Here is a 22,167-nt window from a genome sequence, read left to right as displayed (position 1 = left end):
TTTTAAATAAGATACATGTGATGTGGTTCACTCCATCAGATCTTTAACAAAGCACCGACAGCATGATTTCTGGCTAGGATGGAGGTTTGTGACACATGAGCTTGTGAGAAAAGATCTTATAAACCTACAAGAATTTCTGGCTAGGTGACAGTGTGAATACTCTACAATTGTTGGATGGTGTTCATTAGCCCACATTTTATCAACATGTGGACATTGGAAATTTTCTTTGTTATTCTTTGGTGCAGATTTACAGAAAACTTCATAATCATTCAATCTTCTTCTTCAAGGAGGTTTGAGTCCATGGTCCTGAAACACATATCATCATGGGCAAACATTACTTTGATCTTTGCTGATGTCATCCCTGCCCTTCGAGACAGAATATTTGAACACATATGCTTTTATGTAAGATGGAGCTTCATCACACACACAAACTGCTTGGCCAGAACGACAACTGCTTATAGCCACATTTATAACATCATTTCCACCATCTCACTCTCTGGAGCTTAATCCTTGTGCTTTCAGTTATGGGGATATCTCAATGACAGAGTTTATCAGTTAACCGTGAATTTCTGCACTTTCAATACATCAGTAATATAAATGGCTGTTATATCAAGCAATTTTACTTTATCAGCATGTAGCTATGGCATACTGTACTATAACTTAACAAAATAAATTGTGCTGTGTGGCAGTATGCACACACACATGCATTGTCTATTCTAAATTTCATCTCTGGTTAATTCATTGTTTGCCACCTATAGGTGATCAAAATGATGCACTTTAATTATAATCATCCTATATATATATAATTATTTACATTGAAAAAAAATAATAATAAAATAATAATAACAATAAAATTTAGATTAAATGAACAGTAAAGAAAAAAAATGAAGGGAAAAATGCCAAAAGACCGATGTCAGTGGCTGCAAAGCATATCCAACTGCATGTTGCAAGAATATAACAAATTGAAATATGTAAATTAAGAATAAATTATATAGAATGGCAAGCCAGGTAAGAAGTAAATAAAACAAAACCAGTACCATAATTATAGCAACAAGAGAGAGAGAAGGGGAAGGAGAACTAATTTTAGAATAAGGGTTACAAGAAGGAATAGATACATAAAATAATTTAGAAGAAAAATACAATTAACATAAGTTTAGTGGTTTCACCTTAACAGCACCAAGGCTAAATTATGTGAAATGTCACTATAAAGGAAACAACAACCAAACCACAACAATAACATGATCATGATATGAGGCAAATATAAATTAACAGAAATATTATGAACCCCATTTAATTGAAAAGCCATATGCTAACAGCTGGCTATGGAATCACTGCATTTGAAATGTTAATCAAATCTATGCAGAAATGAACTTACTAAAGCTAAATTACAGTGACCCTTATAAAGCAGTGAGAAATTAAAATATAGCAGCTACTAAAGCACCTACAAAGCAATGTCATACTGCAAATGCAGAGCAAATATAACACAGAACATGAAAATAAGAATCAAGGCTGCAGAATGCTACTCACTGTTGACAGTCTGAAATTGCTGTGCAGCTGCTCTTATCCACTATGTTATTTTAATAATCTTGCTACATAAAGGTCACTGTTTTGTTACTTAAATCTACTGCATCAGTGCACTGGTTAGTTCCATTCATTTTGTTTAAGCAATGATTTATTTAATGTTTTACTAGGGGGCTTTGCCCCCCCCCTTGCTTGCTTTGATCCCACACATGCCTTTCTAAGTAAAATGTACAGGTATGACAGAGTAAGTCAAATATTTTCTATGTAAAAGACACACCTGTCGAAATGCACTGATGTTCTTTCTCCCCCTTTTTACTCCTATCCTTCAGCTATCTCCCTCACTCGCGCTTTTTTTTTTCCCTCTCTCCATCAGAAAGCTCAGGCGACCCCTGATGGAGAGCAGCCAGAGTACTGTGGACAGCCTGGCTCACCTCCCAGTGGTGGTGGTGGCAGGCAACTTGGAATCCCACTAGGGGCCCTGCAGCCAAGAAGTCAGCACAAACAACAGAGCCCAACACTAAACTACACATGTAACACATGACACTTTTCTGGCTTTTACAGAGGTTCTGTATTCATCACAAGAGTACTGAGTGCAGATGTGGGAAACCACAGGTTGAGCCTTACCCAAACACTATGATTGATATCTAATCAGGAAATGACCTATGTAATCATTTACCTGTGCATTTGTAGTGCCCTGAAAATTGCCCTGCCCACTTGTACCACATGAACTGCATCCCTCTTCTCCCATTGGCTACCCCACCATGCGGCAATTCTCAAGGTGGAATAAATATCACTATGTAATTATTTACCCGTGTTCACACAGGTCACTTAGGAAAATGCCTTTTGATTCGGGTTCCATAATGCATGAGGAATATCGTTGCATCCAAAAGAGCAGGACTAAATTATTTACAAATATTTACAAAATACTAAATTATTTACAAATATACAAACTATATTGGATCCCCTCATCAGCTGACATTACAATGGAACATCAAATGATGAGTGCGTGGTCATGTATTACATACATGAGTGAAGCATGCGCACGAGGTTGGTGAACATTATGGAGGCAGTTGTCTTTCAATGGAAGACAAAAATGTAATCATTTATCTGTGCATTTGTAGTGACGTAATTGCCCCACCCTCTTCTCCCATTGGCTCAAATAAATATCACTAAGAGGAAACTTTTTTAATGTATAGAAAGAAACGCAGTGGTCAATGGCCATTGCTGCCTTCTGGCATGTTTACAAGATGAGCTCAATAGTCAATCCATTTTAATTGGTTTTTTTTTTGTTTGTTTCATAGTGTGGTCACATTGTTGTGGTAGGACTTTTAAACCCTTTTTAGTAATATTTCATGTTGTTTGGCTTTGGTACCATCAAGGAGGTGCCACTAAATTTTATGTTAATTGGGTTTTCTTCTAAAATATTTTAGGAACATATTACTTCTACACTCTTATTCTTGAATAATCCCACCTCCTGCTTTCTCTTTCTATCTTTTTAATATAATTATGGTACTGGGTTTCCTTGTACTTACTTTTTGCTGGGATTGCCACTCTTCTAACTTATTCTTAATTGACATATTTCAATTAGTGTTATATTTAATTTCTATATCTACTAAGTGGCCACTTTTATTAGCTACACTTACCCTTTTCACAAAATGGAGCACTCTTAAACAGCATCACATGTTTGTAACATGTGATATAAATCACTTACATAAACATGTAGAATTAGCAAGACATTTAAGTGATTATGAATGTAGCATGGTAGTTGGCACCACATGCACCAGTATGAGTTGTTTGTTTGTTATTTGGAGCATTAGCAACTAAGTCCATATTGCTCCGGGATATGCGGTGGTCATTCCCTGACCTTTCCGCATCCTCTGTATTTGGTGGTGACGGGCTCAAACCCCGGTCTAATCAAGAAGCATGTGCTATGCACTGCTGCTCCTTCCCACCTGGCTACGGAGGCACCTACCAGTATGAGTATCCTGGAACTTCAAACCCTGTGGGGGTTTTCACATATGGCTATCTCAGGTGTAAGGTGATTGGTACAACAACCAAAGAACATCCAGCCAATGCTGATCCTGTGGTCAGAAACAGCTCACTTATGCAAGAAGCCAACAGAGGCTGAATGACTTATGCAAGGTAACAGAAAGTCTACAATCAGTCAAATAACAACCTGATACAACAGTGGTAACTAACGATGAATTTCAAAATGAACAACTCATCATACCTTGTCGTGGATGGGGGTAACACTGCCAACAACCAAAACAAGTTCCACTCCTGTCAACAAAAACAAGGTTACAGTGAACAGTGAGCTCAAGGACACCAACAGTGGATAGTCAAGGATTGGAAAAGCACTGCATGATCTGACAAATCCCAGTATCTCTTTTATTTCTCACTAATGGGAGGACCAAAATGGCAAAAACAGCATTAGTCCATGAGCCCATCCAATAGGTGTCAATTATACAGACTGGAGTGGTTTTCGTGGTGCAACAGGCCCTTGATACCAGTGGAGCAACATTTGGGTGCCTCAGGTTATCTGAACACTGTTTCTGACCAAATGCATCCCATCTTGGCTGCAGTGTGCTCAATTTTGAATGGGTTCTTCCAACAAGATAACATACCATGTCAAAGGGCCAGAATTGTACAGAGCTGGTTCCAGGAATATGACAGTAAATTCAGCCTACTGTAGTGGCCTCCCCCAGTCACCAGATCTCAACCCAATTGGGAACTTATGGGCCAGGGTTGAACAAGTTCTTCATCATAGATGTTTGTAACCATTCAATTTGCAATTGTGGAAAGCAATTGAGTCAACATAGAACAGCATCCTGTGGCATATTTTTTGACACTACATTGAGTCTATGCCATGATGAATCTGGGCTGCTTATTAGGCGTACCTAATAAAGTGACACATTTAGTGTATAAATTAAGTTTATAATGTTACAGTGCAGTTTGTACTTATTTAGTAATTATTGAGCAAACAACCTCATAGTAAAGCAAGGGAAAAAAGACATAACAGGGAAAAAAAATAAAATTTCTAAATCACCTGTTTATAATAATACTGCCTTCTTTTTGTTGTACCTGGACGAGCAGAACCTTCAGGAATCACTTCTTTTTCAAATTCATCCAGAAAATCTTCTTCAAATTTTACTGCCTCCTTGCCAGTGGGAAGAAAATTATCATCCAATTCTCCTAGAGAATGTAAAATGTACCATTTCTTCTAGTGAACTTCTTGAATGGCTTTACTATCAACAATAGTTCAAAATGAATGGTCTGATGTGAATAACAATAAAAAAAGGAGAGAAGAGAGAAAATTTTATTTTCTCTGATGGGAACATTAACATGAGAATTTTTACATTAGACCTAATCACAAAAATATACAATGGCATTCATAGCTCTAATACAAACAAGAGCAAAAACAGAATTTATCCTCAATAAATTGTGAAAACATATTTCATAGTTAGAAATATCTATTTTCTAACTGCCATGCTATTATCAAAAACAGTGCTTATGAACTGTTTTTGATAACAGCACTGTATTCTTACATATGCAGAAATTACATAATGACAATATAAATATTTTTTTAAATAATAATTTGCACTGAAAACTGAAACATTTATCCAAGTTTTAGCTCAGGTAAATGTTTCATTTTCATGATTTTGAAAAGAAAAAAAAATTTCTTCAAAATTATCAACCACAAAATACAAACTAATTTCATTACAGCCCTATCAACAAACTTATATAAAAAAAAAAAGTGTTGACAATTTATGAGCATTTAATAGTGAAAAGGAAAAGAGAACTGTCAGTAAATGATGAATCATGTCATGGGAGGAAAAGTATTTTTTTTTTATGATTAACTGATGTCATATCAAGCAACATCAGTTAATCATAAAAAAAAAATACTCTGACAACACAATAGATAATTTAGTTACAAAAACAGCTACTTCTGTTTTTCTAACTAAAATTTGCATAAAATTTTTTTTTTTTTTCACTTTAAAAAACAAAGTAAAACATTTTACCAGACTTAACATAAATTTTCTTGAGTTCTGTTCTCAGAGAGAACTTATTGGTAACACTCCAGGAGGTACCCAGATCAGCTAGTGTATAATCCTGCTGCCTCTCCTCTGCCAGACAGTAACTGAAGGGAGTCCAATACTGTGTATGTAAGGGAGAGGGACTCAGTATGTACACTATATCCAAAAATTTCATTACTTCATACAACCTGCCCCTCTACTTTTATTTTACTACTGAATACATCTTGAATAGTCAAACAGAACAAACTTATTTGCAAAAAGATCAAAACCATCCAAATACCTCCTTGTTCATTTCACAAACATATATCAGTTCCAATCTTAATGATGTCCATTTTTACTCACAGTCTGCCAAGCTCTACTCATTTTTTTCTGAGAGAATCCCAATTATCAGTTGCTTCAACCACTGCTCACTGTACAATTCTGTTTTTTTTTTTTTTTTTTTTTCCAAAGGTGGTACTTGCACATATGTCCACTCTGATATTCATTGTCAGAAACTTAGTAGTTTTGAATCTCCTCTTTTCGATCTTCTCTAGCTTAAAATTTATCTACCCCAAATTGTCAAATTCATCTGTTGCCCCTATTGTTCTCCAAACTCAGCTAATCAATTGGAACTCGGACTTCCTTTCATTGAAACTCTACTTCTTCCAGTCCAATTTTCCCAACAGCAAGGTAATTTACTTTGGTGAATTTAATGTTCACAACTCCGATTGGCTTCAGTTTTGTAATCACATGGACTCACCCGATTGGTAATTGCAATTTTTTGATTACTAATTACCTTGCACAGCTTGTTCATTTACCTACTAGAATACCAGACAATCCTAACCACACACCCAACACTCATGATCTTTTATTCACAAACAACCCTTCAAAGTACACAGTCAAGGTGAGTGGTGTCCTCAGCAATACAGATCATAACTTAATGATGCTCTCTTCTTCAATGGAGCTTTCTCTCATGGCCATTCTCAACCTTGTGTTGTTTGGCATTACAAGAATGCAAAATGGAATGAGCTTCAAGATTTCTTTTCTTCTTTTCCTCAGTCAGATTACCATTTCAAATCTTCTGATGTCAATGTTTGCTCAGATCGTGTCAGTGAAATTATTTTTGTAGGAATAGAATCCTTTATTCCACACTCCAACTTAAAATCTCGTTCCCTATTTAAACCTTGGTTTTTCAATAAATGTTCTAAGGCTGTTCAAGAGAAGAATGTTGCAGATCATAATTGGCTTGTTTCCAAATCTCCAGGTTCATTTTCTGCCTAGAGCTCGCAACAATTGTAAAGCAGTTATTAACCAGTCCAAACTAGATTTCAAACAGGCTAAGAGTAGAAAACTAGCTTCTTGTCCAAATGGTAGCAGAGCATTCTGGTCTCCTGACAAAGCTACTGGCCACAACTTTTCCCGATCTCTGTTCCCACCTCTTTCAAGATCAGATTGCCACTTCATCCAAAGATAAAGCTGACCTGCTAGCATCCTATTTTTCTTCCAACTTGTTTACTGATGATCTTAGTAAACCAGCTCCCACATTCCCGGTTCACTCCATTCAATACCATCTGTGATCTATCAAAAGGATATCAGAAGGATTTTGATCAATCTTGATGCTAAGAAAGCTCCAAGTCCTGATAGTATTTTTCCACTTGTTCTCAAAATCTGTGCTCTCTGAACTTACTTTCTTATTAAAAAGATGTTTTCCTTCTGTTTGGAAATTTGCTTATATCCAGCCAGTTCCTAAAAAGGGTGAGAAATCCCTCCTATCCCACTGCACTTACTTCCATTCCTTCTAAAGCAATGGAGAAATCAATTAACCGCCAACTCTTAAACTATCTAGAAACCTTCAATCCGATCTGAATCCATCCTGGATTCCATCAGTATCGATCCACTGGTGATATTCTGGCTTATGTTACCGATCTATGGACAAATTCAATGGAAAAGTTTGGTGAAACTCAAACATTTCAAAGGCTTTTGATTGTGTTTGGCATAAAGGTCTTCTAAATAAGCTTTCATCTTATGGTTTGCCAACTGTTTTTTGTAATTGGGTATCCAGTTTTCTCTGTCTGACCACTCACTGTGGGTGATGGTAGAAGGCCCTCTGTCTTCTAACTTCCCCACTAATGCTCGTGTTTCTTAAGGTTCAGTTCTTTCTCCTACTCTTTTTCGTTTGTATATTAATGACCTTCTTCCACTGACCAAAAATCCTATCCACAGTTTTGTGGATGATAACACATTGCATTCCACTTTGCGAAATCTTGTCCTGAACAAACAGCTTCAACTTCTTGAATATCCACTACCAATTCCTTAAATGCTGATCTGAAGGTAATTCTCTAGAGGGGAAAAGATAATTTAGTTAATTTCAATCCTTCTAAAACTCAGACCTGTCTTATATCTCGCAAAAAGGATTCCTGCGCTTATCTTCGATGGCACTCTGGTTTCTAGTAAAGGTCATATATCTCTATTGGGGATTACCCTGACTTCTAATCTCTCTCTCTCTCTTGTCATAAGCACATTACAAATATTGCTTTCTCTGTATCTAAAAAAACTGGGTTTTCTCTTTCGCTCTTGGAGATACTTTTCTTCCAAACAGCTGTTCACTCTGTACAAATCACAAATCTGCCTTACTATGGAATATTGTTCCCACATCTGGGGTGGTGACCCCAAAACCTCTCTCTCTGGCTTCTAGATTCCATTCAAAAGAGGGAAGTTAGGTTAATTAATGACATCTCTAACAGAGTCTCTCCAATTTCTGTCCTACAGCTATTCTGTTTCTGCTGCATGCCCTTTCTATAGATATTTTCATGGGCATGCTCTTCTGAATTGGCTTTTATAATTCCTGCTCTCTCTTCCAAAGCAGTCAGAACACGTGCTGCAACCAATCAGTATCCTTTTACTGTCCAACTTCAAACCCACTGAACTAACTTTTCTTTTCCCTCATTTATTCATTCAACTTCCATTTTTTGGAACAACCTTCCTTCATACATATTTCCTGAAAATTACAATCTACAGAAGTTCAAGTGTGATGTCAGCAAATATCTTTTTTCACCATCTCAACCTTCAAAACATGTACAGTACTAAGTTCTATGCATTCTAATATCTCTGAACTGTAAATTTTGAATTGCATGCAACAAAGATGCATGCAATTCATCTATAATGCTGAAATAAGGATAATAAGAAGTATGGAAGAAAATGTGCTAGAAGGACAGTGGTTTCAGGAGGGCGAGGAGAACAAGGAATGCAATAGGTATAATGAGAATGTTGACAGAAAGACATCTACAAGTGAACAAAAATGACTTTCTTGGAGAAGTCACAATATCATGCAATAGATTGGATTAAATTACTGAATATACTGGAAAGGATAGGAGTGTATTGGAAGGACAGAAGAATGATTAGTAGATTATATTCAGGACAAAATTAATAGTTTGTGTAGGATAGGGTAACAGTGAAAGTGTATAGAATAGGAAGAGGTATGAGACGGCAGTTTTTTTCATCCCCACTTCATTTAATATTTATGTGTAAAATGTGAAGAATGTGAAATGGGATGATCTGCGAGATTTCCGTTCTCCTTTTCTTTGGTTGGATTACCGCTTTAAATCTTATGATGTTAACATTTTCTTAGGTCGTGTCAGTGAAATTATACTTGTAGGAATGACAATCTTTATTACACATTCCACTCTAAAACCACATCCTTTATCTAAAGCCTGATTTCCCAATAAATGTGCTAAGGCTATTTAAAATAAGAATGCTGCATTTCAGAATTGGCTCACATGCAAATCTCCAGATTCATTTTCTGCTTACACTAAAGCTCACAACAATTGTAAAGCAATTATTAATCAGTCCAAACTAGATTTTGAACAGGCTAAGAGTAGGAAACTTCTCTAGTCCAAATGGTAGTTAAGCATGTTTGTCTCTTTCCAAAGCTGTTGGCCGCAACTTTTTGCCCATCTATAGTCCCATCTCTGTTAAAACCAGATGGTTCTATTGCCTTCTCTCAGAGCCAACATACCAGCATCCCACTTTTCTTCTAACTCTTATATTGATGATCTTGGTAAACCACCTCCTGTCATACCCAGTATTCTCCACTCAATTCCTTCTGTGGTCTTCTGTCAAAAGGATGTTGAAATAATTTTGAACAATCTTCATAGCTAGGAAGCTCCAGCTCCTGATGATTTCTCCACTTGTTCTCAAAACTTATGCTCATAAGCTTACTCCTGTTCTGTGTCACCTTTTTACACTTTCTTATTCCACTGGTGTTTTTCTTGCTCCTTGGAAATTTGCTCTTATCCAGGCAGTTCTTAAAAAAGATGACAAAACCCTCCCATATATCCATAATTATCATCCCACTGCACCTACCTCTACTCCTTCCAAAGTAATGGAGAAATCCACTACTGCCTACTCCTAAACTATCTCAAAACCTTACATCCAATCAATTATTGCCAATATGGATTCTGTCAGTTTTGATTCACTGGTAATATATAGGCTTATATTATCTATCTATGGACAAATTCAACAGAAGTTTATTTAAACTCAAGCAGTTGTTCTTGACATTTCTAAAGCCTTTGACGGTATTTGGCATAAAAGTCTTTTAAAAAAAAGCTTTCATCGTATGGATTGCTCACCGTTTTTTTACAATTGGGTATCCAGTTTTCTTTCTGGCTGCTCACTACGGGTGATGGTAGATGACTCTCTGTACTCTAACATATCCACTAATGCTGGTGTTTCTGAAGGTTCAGTTCTTTCTCCTACTCTTTTCCTCTTGTATATTAATGACCTTCTTCCACTGACTGAAAATGCTATCCATGTTTTGCAGATGACAGCACTCTACATTCCTTCTTTTCCTAAGAAAACGAGCCCCAAATTCTTGAATATCCATTATATCCCTTAAATGTTGATTTCTAGGTAATTCTCCAATGGGCAAAGAAAACTCAGTTAATGTTCTAAAACTCAGTCCTATCTTATATCACACAAAAAGGAGTCTGCTGTTCCTATGCTTATCTTTGATGATACCCAGATTTCTAGGCAAGATCACATATCTCTATTAGGAATTACCCTGATTTCTAATCTCTTTTGGCATAAGCATATCACAAATATTGCTTCCTCTGCACCTAAGAAACTGGACATAGCACTTTTTTTTGGGTATACCCACCCCGACATGTGGGGTGGTACACTCAAAACCTCTCTCAGGCTTCTAGACTCCATTCAAAGGAGAACATCACGTTAATTAATGAACTATCTCTTATAAAGTCTTTCTACTGTGTCTTATAGATGTTCTGTATGCTACACATCTTTTCTATAGATATTTCAATAGGCAATGTTCTTCTGAATTGATTTCTAGAATTCTTCCTCCCTCTCTTCCAAACCAATCTGAACACATGCCACAACCAGTCTTCGTCCATTTACTGTCCAACTTTAAACTCACAGGACCAACTTTTCTTCTTCCTCATTTATCCATTCAATTTCCATTTTCTATAGATTGCAATCATCCTCTACATGTAATTCCTAAAAATTACCATCTACAGAAATTCAAGTCTGTTGTCACAAGTACCACCTTCTGTCTTCTCCACCTTCAACCCAATTGCAGTACTAAGTACTGGGTGTGGGTCGAAGGCAAAGAAGTTTTCAGTTAATTACTTTGTTATGACAACAGATGCATTAAGTAGGAAATAGGAAATTTTATATTTAAAATTTACTACTTATTATTTATTTTCAAGGAATGCATCTATCATTAAACATGATAGTTATAGAAAATGCCATTCACTCAACGACTCATTTCTGAGGAATCTAACCTTCTTATTAAGTGAGGTATGCCTATACTCCTTATACTCCACTTTGTGGGTTACTCAAAGCCTATTACTCATAGGCTTTAATCATATAAAACATCTGGCAAGAATTATGGCATCTATTATTAAGGATGCGGTGCAGAGCCATCTCTATTCTAACACTATAATAAGAAAATCAAAACATGGTTTTAAGGGAAGACTTTGTCTGACTAATAAGGTAAGATCCTACAAAGAAACTGGGTGCAAATATAACTTTGATATAATTTACTTAGTTTTATAAAGGCTTTTGATACATCCCAGATGAAGGACTTGTACATAAGATTGAAAAGTTTGCACTGGGGGTGTCACTATGGTGGATAAAGGAATGGTTAACTGGTAGAAGGCAAAGAGTGGTAACAGACAGGCAATGCACATTTATAATCACCAAACAATACCATGCAACTGCTGTAGAACTGTTTTATATTATGCCTGTTTCACTATTTGATCACGAGGGACAAATTCATAAAGAACAACATACTATGAGTAAAAAAAAAAATGACAAGCATGATCTTATCTTGCTTTTTTGGGTCTTGAAGAAAATGGAGACTTCCATTAAGATGGCTGGGCCTTTTTTTCTGGGCCATTGCCTTACAACCATCATTTGTCACCAGTAATGATGGAAGAAACAATGTGGGGTGGGTCAGAAGCAAGTCTTCTTAAACACTGCATTATATTTTGTTGTCATCTTGCTTAAGGTCATTGTTAAATCAAACTTAGCTTTCGATCATGCAGAGAAGGGGAAAAAAAAACCTTTAACATGAGATCTAACACAGAGTTTAACTCTTACTCTGATACGTATAACACTTCATTTCACATGTTCCACATTTTATGTGACACAGACTAGCACAAATGACAGTCAATTCATTAACTAGAGATGAATAAGTAAACTTTCAGGCAACAATTAGTGGAATTAATCAATTAAATTCAGAATTTAATGAAAATGCTATACTTTTACTGTTTTTTTTTTTTTTTTGCAAAAAAGATGAAAAAAAAAAAAAAAAACTATTTCAGGGTTGTGAGCAGGAGAATGGGTCAAAAAACAGTCTCTCACAAAGCCAGAAAACTGGCAACTATGCTATTATACTCCCCCCGGAACACAAAAGAAAACAAATCATGATCAAGCACACCAGAGAGATATCTGAAAATCAGCAAAAGAAGTTCATCTCACTAGTGGTACATAATTTTGGATTGCAATTAATGTAAGCAGGGTTTTAAAATATTCATTTAATATACAGGCATATGGAAAAAGTAATAAATTAGATACAAGATTTGTGAATTTCTCAAAAATATCTGTCATATCATTCATTGTATTACATAGATAATACAATGGTAAACACTCTGCACTAGTATTAACCCAGATTAGAACCAGAATCCACGCCACTAGATTACAGCACTAAGATTCAAATTTGAAGTTACCATTTTCCTACTACAAGATTCTTAGTTACTTCTACTATATTCCATACATGTCATAACACAGATGCTACATAATTTATGTCACAATACACATGATTAAAATATAAGATTTAAACAGAAAGAAGTAACAGAGGAGATTCAGCATGGTGAAAGGCAACATTACGAAAGTTTAACCAGAAACCAGCTGTCGACAACCTGTAAAACTAAGAATGCACAGGTACAGTGCAAGCAGTAAATGAGCATGCCATTCAGCACAGGGAGCATGTAAAAGTAGTTTAAAAATATTCAACGTGATTTTGTAGGAAATTTTAATGATGTAAAGTGCCATCAAAATCAGTAAAATGGAAGCCTGTGAAAATGTTCAGGGTGACTGGGACATCATTCCAAACAATCACTCTCGACCTGCAGGCAGTTTTTCTAACATGCTTTGTCATACTTGGTTTGGTTGCAATAATGGCATGTTCATTTTCAACATTTTTTGTAACAAATTAAGTAACATCAGAAAATAAAGAATGGTACTCGTAAATGTCATTTAAAATGAGAAATAAAAAGAAAATGCATTAATAAATCAAAACGTTCATCTTCTGCCAACATGAAACATTTATTTAGTAAGTATCAGGCAGAATACAGCAAATAAACATATAAATAACATAAAAAGGGGATGGTCAGAGATTATGATGTTCTTAATCAGTGAATCGACAACAATTTGAAACTTACTGCATATTGAAAAGTTGAAGTTTCTGGACTGATATTCCTAATGTGAAGGAAATTCTGTGCAAAGGACTTTTAGACTTGCAAGTGTTTGAAGCATCACAGAAAGTGATATTCTTCAGATAAGCTCATGAACATTCTTAAAAAAAATACAGAGCAGTAACAAAGCTGGTGACAAAACCACTCTTCACAGTAATGTTGGTTGAGGGGGATACTGCCTGGATAGCCAGAGGACTTTTTAGGAGTCAATTATCAACAGCTGCAATACTGACAGCATATTTATATGAAAATGCATATCACCAGTCCACAATACATTCAGAATTTAATTGTACACAAGCAAGAACAAGAACACAAAAGATTATTCTTTCATCAGGATCTGGTGGAAATAGCCAATAAATGCAGATGATCTTGCACAAACAGCAGTGAACGATGGATCAAAACACTTGCCAACCCACCCCTCCATGCCTCCCTTGCAGACCCAGCTTCCTGTATTGTTGCATCTGTATGCACCTTAGTGTTTGTTCCTTCACTGTCATAGCAAAGCCAGAAACAACATTATCTGTAGATCAGTAACCTCATTCAGATAGCACAGAAAAAGATTCATGTAGCTTCAAATTTGGCAACCATGTTTATGATTTCACTAGAAGAAACATCCTTAATGTAGTGGGTTCATATACCAATATTCTTTCAATGTTTTAACTGCATCACTCGAGTTTCATTAAGAGATTTCACAAAAAAAAAGTGCATGGTCATTCAGTGACAAACATATCACTTAAAGGACAGTCTTCCTTTTCAGTTTGTATAGTAATCTTCTATTCAAGTACATGGTCACAATGTACTTGAATAGATTAAATTTCATTCTGGTCACTATGTGTTTCATACATTTCCAACCCTCCTGGAATTCAAGGGCCTTCAGTAAAGATACACAAGAATAATAAAAATTAAACCAATTTACTGACAATGCTGGATGAAAAGCCACTAGTATAGATAAAAGACAATCATAAATAGTTCACGCTGCTAACAGAAAAAATGGTAAATATAACAATAAAACAAAACCTACCTGCTTTATGCAGCTCTTCACAGGCCTTCAGTGCTGCTGCCATCTTTGCCAGTTGTTTATTTGGCATGACATCACCCTGTCATAATTTTTTATTTCATTATTATATCACCATATTCTTTATTAATTTAATACTCAAATACACACATATGCTATTATTTCTATAGGTTTTATAACTGATAATGATTAAGTATTCTCTTATACAGTACAAAGAACCTTTGAAGTATAATCAGTTGTTCAACAGTCATATATTTCCTATTTCAGAGGGAAAAAAATATGCAATGATACAAAAATAAAAGATGTAACAGAACTTGCTAGTGGGTTAACACTGCAACCAACACCCTAGCATATTTATAAAACCAAAAACAAAGCAAACTTAAATGTCTATTAGAATTATATCAGTGTGAATTTTAATATTCCTCTAGTATGTTATTTACTTTGATTTGTATCATTATTTTTTAACTGAAAAACAGCTGTAAAAAATTCTTTATGGTACCGTGTTTATGTATAAAGTGCATGCACACCTATATTAATTTTTCGTACTGCTCTGGGTTTGGCCTCACTAAAATAACTTTTTTTTTTTTTCCAAGATGACAAAACTGTTGTTACTAACGATATTTGTTCTTATTATCTAAAATGTGTGTAAACAACAAATAAAATTTTAAAGTGGACCATTTTTTTTATTATTTATTTTTATAATTTTTTTTATTTTATTTTCTTTTTGGCCAGTGCAGCAAAAGCCTCTGGCTTCCTTACAATATATGATACAATTTTCAACTATTACTTGCCTTTTATACCAAAAAAAGGCTAAACAGTGTATAAAATTGATCACATGGCTATTTTTGAATGTTATTCAAGAAATAGCTATGGAATTTCATATATTCTTTGTTTCAGCTATGGCAGTCTAATCTATTATAACCAGGAGGTGTATACGTCACTATGAAAGTACAAATCATTCCTGGACTAATAGTCATGGTTAAATTCTACTTGTAAAATCACAAATTACTATAAATGCAGAAGTGGACCCAAAGAACCATAGAATTTAGTAGTGGAATGTGAAGATCCTCATATATCAATTAATAAAACATGTCATACACATATCCAGCAACTTTTTAAAAAAAAAAATTTGCAAAGCTATTAATAGATCTTTTTTGATAAAATATAGCAGTCTGGAATATTTCTTCCAAATAAATAAATAAGGTGTATCACGCAGCACAGTAAGAAATCCCCGACAGACCGATACATCGTGAGATTGTGACACGTGACCCTGACTATATATATAAAGCAAGAGGGAGCAATTGTGACCACATAACACTGAATGCGGAGTGCTTTTAAGTGCTCAGAGGGCAGTTACCAGTATTTCTATAATATCCAAATTAGTATGATATTCAAAAACAGGGACAAGATAACAAGCAATAGCAGGCAGGCTGTCAGTACATGAATTGTGGTCAGTAGTTGATATCCAGAGAGGGCTGAGGATTGTGCAGGCCAAGAGACATATCACCGTTAACAAAATAACAACCCAGTTAAATCAGGGAACACTGTGACTCACATCTATGCATATGATGCACTGGGAATTGCGCTGTCTAAACTACACAACTAAATGCATACAAGAAAAACCTATAATGAGCTAAAGAGCATTAGAAATGGACATTAGTGCACTGGAAAAGGTCCAATGAATTCTGCTTCCAAAATGCATTATGCTGATAGGAGAGTTAGGATATAACATGACGTCACGGGCTCATCATGTGTAAAAGCAAAAACTAAAAGCAGGTAAAGAAAATGTGATGGTCTGGGGAATGTTTTACAGGAGTCCGTGGGGCCCTTAATCCCAGACTAATGCCCAAATAATAGAGCATATCTCAACATTGTCATAGATAAAGCGTGCCCCAACACATAGACTCTTTTCCTTCAGGTGGCAGTTACTTTCAGTAGGTAATACACTATGACTTAGATCTCATCATGCTAGTTTTAGGAACATAATGGAGACTTCTTTCATCTTCAGTGGCACTAAAGTTCAGTCTCCAAAGTTCAATTCCACAGAGTGGCAACGATGATGAACCTTTCTGGCATGCATTCTAAAAATAAGCTGAAACAAAAATATAACAACTTTTGCATGCCATGTGGGGAAGGGAGGCTGATAATCTTTATTGCTATTATAAAAAAGTAATAACATTTGAAAGTTTCTAATGAGAATTTTGTTTCTGCATAATTTTGTACAAAACTACACTCACAGTTTTCACTGCTGGATACAGCTGATAAACTATAAAACACATTTGTCTTCAAATAAAAAATATTTTTTATTTGAGGATAAATTTGAGTAGCTGCTGTTGTTTTTGAGTTTAAGGTGCATCAGCAACTTAAACTATATTGTGAAAACCAGTGGCCATATGACAGTATATTTTCCTTAAAAAAATGTAGAAAACTGTGGTTCCAAACAACACAACCAAATGAAACCAAGCCAACAAATGTCTCAAGGAACTGAATGACAACTGCAGCAATTACATGCTGAGATCTAAAAACAAATCTACTTGTATGAATGTCACTAGTTCACCATCATTACCATAAGCATATGTGGGATGCTCAGAAAGGGCCATTTAACATCTGAAAGTACTGGCACCCAATGTGCAGGAATTATCCCAGAATTCACGGGCCAACATACCATCAGAATGTTACCATATGTTAGAGTACATGCTAAAGTGAATCAGCTACTGTTAGCCTGCAGGCAAAAAGTAATCACACAATATCAGGTAGGCATACTTAACAAACTGGTCAACAACACGTTCTTTTAAGATTAAGATAATAGTTATAATCTTTTGAACTGGTCATTAAAACAAAAGTTAATTGTGCATACTCACTACTATTGGTTTTTTCAGTGGAGAATTGATGGGAAGACATATAGTACACTGATATTGTATATATGGAAGTCTTGTTGAGGTTTCCTGTGTTAGCCTCCAAGATGGTGTTAGCCTTGTAAAAGTATCACTAGGTAATTTTGCACAGTATCTAAAAATAAGGAAATAATAAAAATATGGACATTATCAATATGATAATTGATATTATTGTTGATATTTACTGACATTCTACTTTATTAATATGATACTGAAAATTATCAATAATTATTGATAATACTTAATATTTTGTTACTTTAACAAACAGTTGTATTAAAATTAAAGTAAAATAAAGCAATAGCCTATTAGCAGGGTAAAAGAAAAAACTATGCTTATTATTTATTCTACTCTCCTGTCTGATTCATAAATTAAAAGGGGAGAAGCAAAAAATGAAAATTTTTTGCTTCTCCCATTTTAATTTATGAATAAGACAGGTTTGAAAAATGATGCAAGGAAGCAAAACACAGCATCAGCCAAAATACAAAAAAAAAAAAAAAAAAATTATCCACTTCATTTGTTCCTAATAATTTTTTTTTTTTTTCTTAATTTATTCAAACTACTTAACTTCTTACATTAGATGATGGAACTTTATTCCAATGATCAGTAATTCTGTAGCTAATGTGAATTTCTCCACATATATTCTGCAACCATCATTTTTCAACTTAAATTTATGTTCCCTTGTATATGTTGTTTCAGAAAGAGCAAAGATGCTATCTTTAAAAGGATTTGGTAAACATATGGTTTACCTAACCCTTTTAAAACCATGAACACTTGGGTCACCATGCAGATGCCTTGTTAAGACACTGCAATTCATAGAAACTCAGTCTTTCTTGTTAAGAACATTCTTTTTGCATTCCTAGCTAATCTTCATACAATCATGCAAGTTTCTAGCGACGGCCGACTAACTTGTTAAAATAAATTTATTAAAATAAATAAATGATATATACATAAAATACTAAAACAGAGATAAAATATAAATTAAAATACAATAAGATAAAAGCGTTAAAATACAATATGATAAAAACATTAAAATACACAGAAGCTTTCGAGACAAAGTGCCTCTTCATCAGCCAGCTAATCTTGTTGCTCTTCTCTGCACCCTTTCTAACAGTTCTATGAACTGCAGCCATTATCAACCCACTGCAGGATGGAAGCCTCCTCAACAATTCATGTCGAGAGAAATGGACCATAATCTGCCATGCTGGTCCAGTGTGGGTTGGCAGAGTGACCATATTTAGCAGTCAGGGGCTTGAACCCTGGTCTATTCAAGGAGCGTGTTCTACTGCACTCGCGCTCCTGACCACTCGGCTACAGAGGCCTTCTTAAAATGAGCTTTCCAAACCTGTACGGAGTATTCCACATGTAGCTAACCACTGTTTTATACAATGGGATAATCACCTCTTTGTCTCTACAGGCAAAGTTCTTGTATATGATTGACAGAACCCAGAGCTGTACGGGAAGCTCGTGGATTCTGTCAATCATACACAGTATGCAATGCATTACATCAGATTCTAAAATTAACTCTAACTCTTTCTTTAACTGCTTTGAGCTTGGTACAACCCAAATGGTATATTATTCTGGGATCACTACTACTCAAATATAGTCATCATCATCAGCCATTTTCGATCCATTGCAGGATGAAGGCCTCTCCAGCAACTTTCCAGTTCCTTCTGTTTTGTACAATGGCCATCCATTTACTACCCATAAACTCATGAATTTCATCTATCTATCTCCGCCATTGTCTTCCAGGTTTTCTTCTAGCTCCTCTTGGTACCATTCTATTATTTTCTTAGTTCATCATGTCTTTGAGCTATGTGTCCTGCCCAAGACCATTTTAGTTCTTTAGTTTTGATAACAATGTCCTTTACTTGAGTTTGATGCCTAATCCATGTGTTTCTCTTCTTATCTAACAGTCTGATTCCCAATATAATTCGTTCCATTCTTGGCTGTGTAGTTCTCAGCTTCTCTTCCGTTCTTTTGGTAAGTGCCCAAGTTTCACTTCCATAAGTCATGGTGGGGTTCATTGGTTCATTATTTTACGTTTTAGACAAACTGGGATATTGCTCCTCAGTATGTGACTATATTTCCTGAATGCTATCCATCCAAAATTTATTCTTCTCTTGACTTCCAGCCATTTATCATTATTACAGCTAATAACTTGTCCCAGATAAGTATATGACTCCATCTTTTCAATTACTGCTCCTTCAATTATTATGTCCCTTTTTGTGGCATACTTGTTCATCATTACTTTTGTTTTAGCCATATTCATCTTTAGTCCAAAATTCTCACTAGCTGTGCATAACTGATTAAGATTTTCCTCTTAATTCTTTCGGATCGTGGCTTATGACCACAATGTCATCTGCAAATCGTAAATGGTTTAGGTACTCTCCGTTCACATTGACTCCTTTCTGCGACCAGTCTAATCTTCTGAAAGCTTCCTCAAGGGCAGCAGTAAACAGCTTTGGAGATATTGTGTCTCCTTGTCGAACTCCTTTCTCGATTTTAAATTTCCTACCGTCTTTGTCTAGTCTAATAAAGGAGGTAGCACTCTCATATATTTTCTTCAAAATCATAATATATGGGGTATCTATGCCTTGTCTTTCCAGTGCCCAAAACATTGCCTTATGCTGTATGGAGTCAAACGCCATTTCATAATCCACAAATACCAGGCATAATGGTGTTTTATATTCATTTGCTTTCCCCATTAGCTGTGATATTATGTGAAGGTGATCCATAGTTGAGAATCCTGTCCTAAAGCCAGCTTGCTCTTTTGGTTGATTCTCATCAAGTATTCTTTCTAATCTGTTAGTAATGACCCTTGTGAACAACTTGTAGATGTGGGATAACAAGCTAATTGGTCTATAATTTCCAATTTCTGATTTATCTCCTTTCTTATGCAGCAAAACTATGATTGCATTATTCCACTGCTTAGGCATCATACCTTTTCTAATGCACTTTGTGAAGAGCCTTGCCAGTTTTTGTGTTGTCTCTTCCTCCCAATTTTAACAACTCTACAGTAACTTCATCTTCCCCCGGGGCTTTCTGATTCTTCATTTTCTTCAACACATGTTCTACCTCATCAGGAAGAATATCAGGTATGTCGTATGTGTTGCTAATTTGTGATCCATCTTTCCCACTGCTGGCATCATTCCCTCACTCCTTGTATAATTCTCTATAGTAGTCTTCTGCTATTTGAATTATGCCTTCTCTGCTATTTATAAGTACAGCATCGCTATTCTTTAGTTTCAGTATCATTTGTCTTTCTGCATTATTGCTCATGGCTGCTAATTTAAGTCCTTTGTTTTCCCTTAATGATTGTTCTACTTTTCTTGTGTTAAATCTTCTTATGTCCTCTCTGGGTCCCTTTCTAATGGCTTTGCATAACTCAGTATACTCAATTTTCTCCTTGTCAGTGTTTATCTTGCTCTTCATTTGTCGCCTTCGGTTCATCATAACAAGTGTTTCTTGACTAATTTTTTCTACTTTGGATTTATTTTTCCCTATAAGTTTCTTGGGCTTTATCACTTTCAGAAAGTTGTAATATTCCTCGTCAATATCTTGGTCTTGAGCAGTCTGCAGAAGCTCAAACTTGTTCTTAAGTTCCAGTACATACTGCTTTTTCTCCTCTTCTGTTATCTCAAAGACCTTTGTATTATTTACTCAAGTCAGTTTTTTCCTTTCCTTTCCTACATCTATATCAAGTGTACATCTTATTTTTTTTGTGATCACTTCCAACATTTACCTTATTCAGGAAGGTAACATCGTTCTCGATATATCTTCTGTTAGTGAGGATGAAGTTGATTTCATTAGTTGGTAATCCATTTGGACTCTTTCATGTCCACTTTCTGTTCACCCTTTTCTTGAAAAAAAAGTGTTCATTACTGACAATCCTTGAGATTCTGCAAATTCCACAAGTGTTTCACCTCTTTCATTTCTTTCACCAATTCCAAAATTTCCTATAGTTCCCCTTACTGCGCTGTTTTGTCTTTTTTTCAACCTTAGCATTGAAGTCCCCCATAATAATAGTGTAGTGGGTTTTCTGCTCATCTAGAAGACTTAATTTCGGTGTACAATTCTTCAACCTCTTCATCATCATGGCTCGACGTTGGTGCATAAATCATTATAACCTTTAGCTTGTACCTCTTAGAAATCTTGAGTATTAGTTTTGACACCCTTGGTGATGTACTTTTGAATTCCAAAATGTTGTTTTTTAAATCTTTATGGACCAGAAACCCAACTCCACCTTCACTTCTTTCACTGTTTCCATTGGTGTACAGCAGATTTCCACTTCATAAACTTATAAGTGATTCATTTCTTCTTCTTCTTTCAGCCAAACCGATGATATTCCAATTCACATTTTCTAATTTCTTTTCCAGCTCTAATATCCTGTCTTCACTGATGAGCGATCTTACGTTGTAACAGGCCAACTTCAGTTTCCATGCATGGCAGCCTGGTCATACCCAGAGATTCTTAGCACCCTCTGCTTCCACTCAGATCCTCTCGATGCCATAAGAGGGGGAGTGAACTCAAATATAGTACCTTAAATTTATCAGTATTAAACATCAGTCGCTATTTTCAGCTCATCAGCTCAGTTTATTTAGATATTCTTGAAATAGCATATACTGGTTAATGTCATTAGCCATTATGCCCTGCCCACCTTTGTATCTCAGCAAACTTAAACACCCACATAAATATCATTAACAAAAATTAAAAACAGTAAGGGTACAACACAG

At 35.5% G+C, this 22,167-nt stretch overlaps 1 protein-coding gene across 1 annotated transcript in view; it reads right to left on the bottom strand.

Annotated features, from left to right (window-relative positions):
* Dcr-1 (Endoribonuclease Dcr-1) overlaps positions 1–22,167 on the bottom strand; it is a 153,009-nt gene that overhangs the window by 55,631 nt on the left and 75,211 nt on the right. Inside the window, exons 6-8 of the mRNA XM_090376375.1 lie at positions 17,402–17,549; positions 14,547–14,622; positions 4,568–4,713 (exon numbers count right to left, since the gene is read on the bottom strand). Of these exons, the coding sequence (XP_090232501.1) occupies positions 4,568–4,713; positions 14,547–14,622; positions 17,402–17,549 (370 nt within the window). The remainder of the gene's footprint in view (positions 1–4,567; positions 4,714–14,546; positions 14,623–17,401; positions 17,550–22,167) is intronic.

The sequence above is a fragment of the Mastigoproctus giganteus genome, chromosome 6 (assembly GCF_048544385.1).
Source record: "Mastigoproctus giganteus isolate SK-2022 chromosome 6, ASM4854438v1, whole genome shotgun sequence".
In the NCBI taxonomy this organism is placed as follows: Eukaryota; Metazoa; Arthropoda; class Arachnida; order Uropygi; family Thelyphonidae; genus Mastigoproctus; species Mastigoproctus giganteus.
Note: the sequence above shows the minus strand (reverse complement) of the source record. Positions and strands in the feature narration are given on the sequence as shown.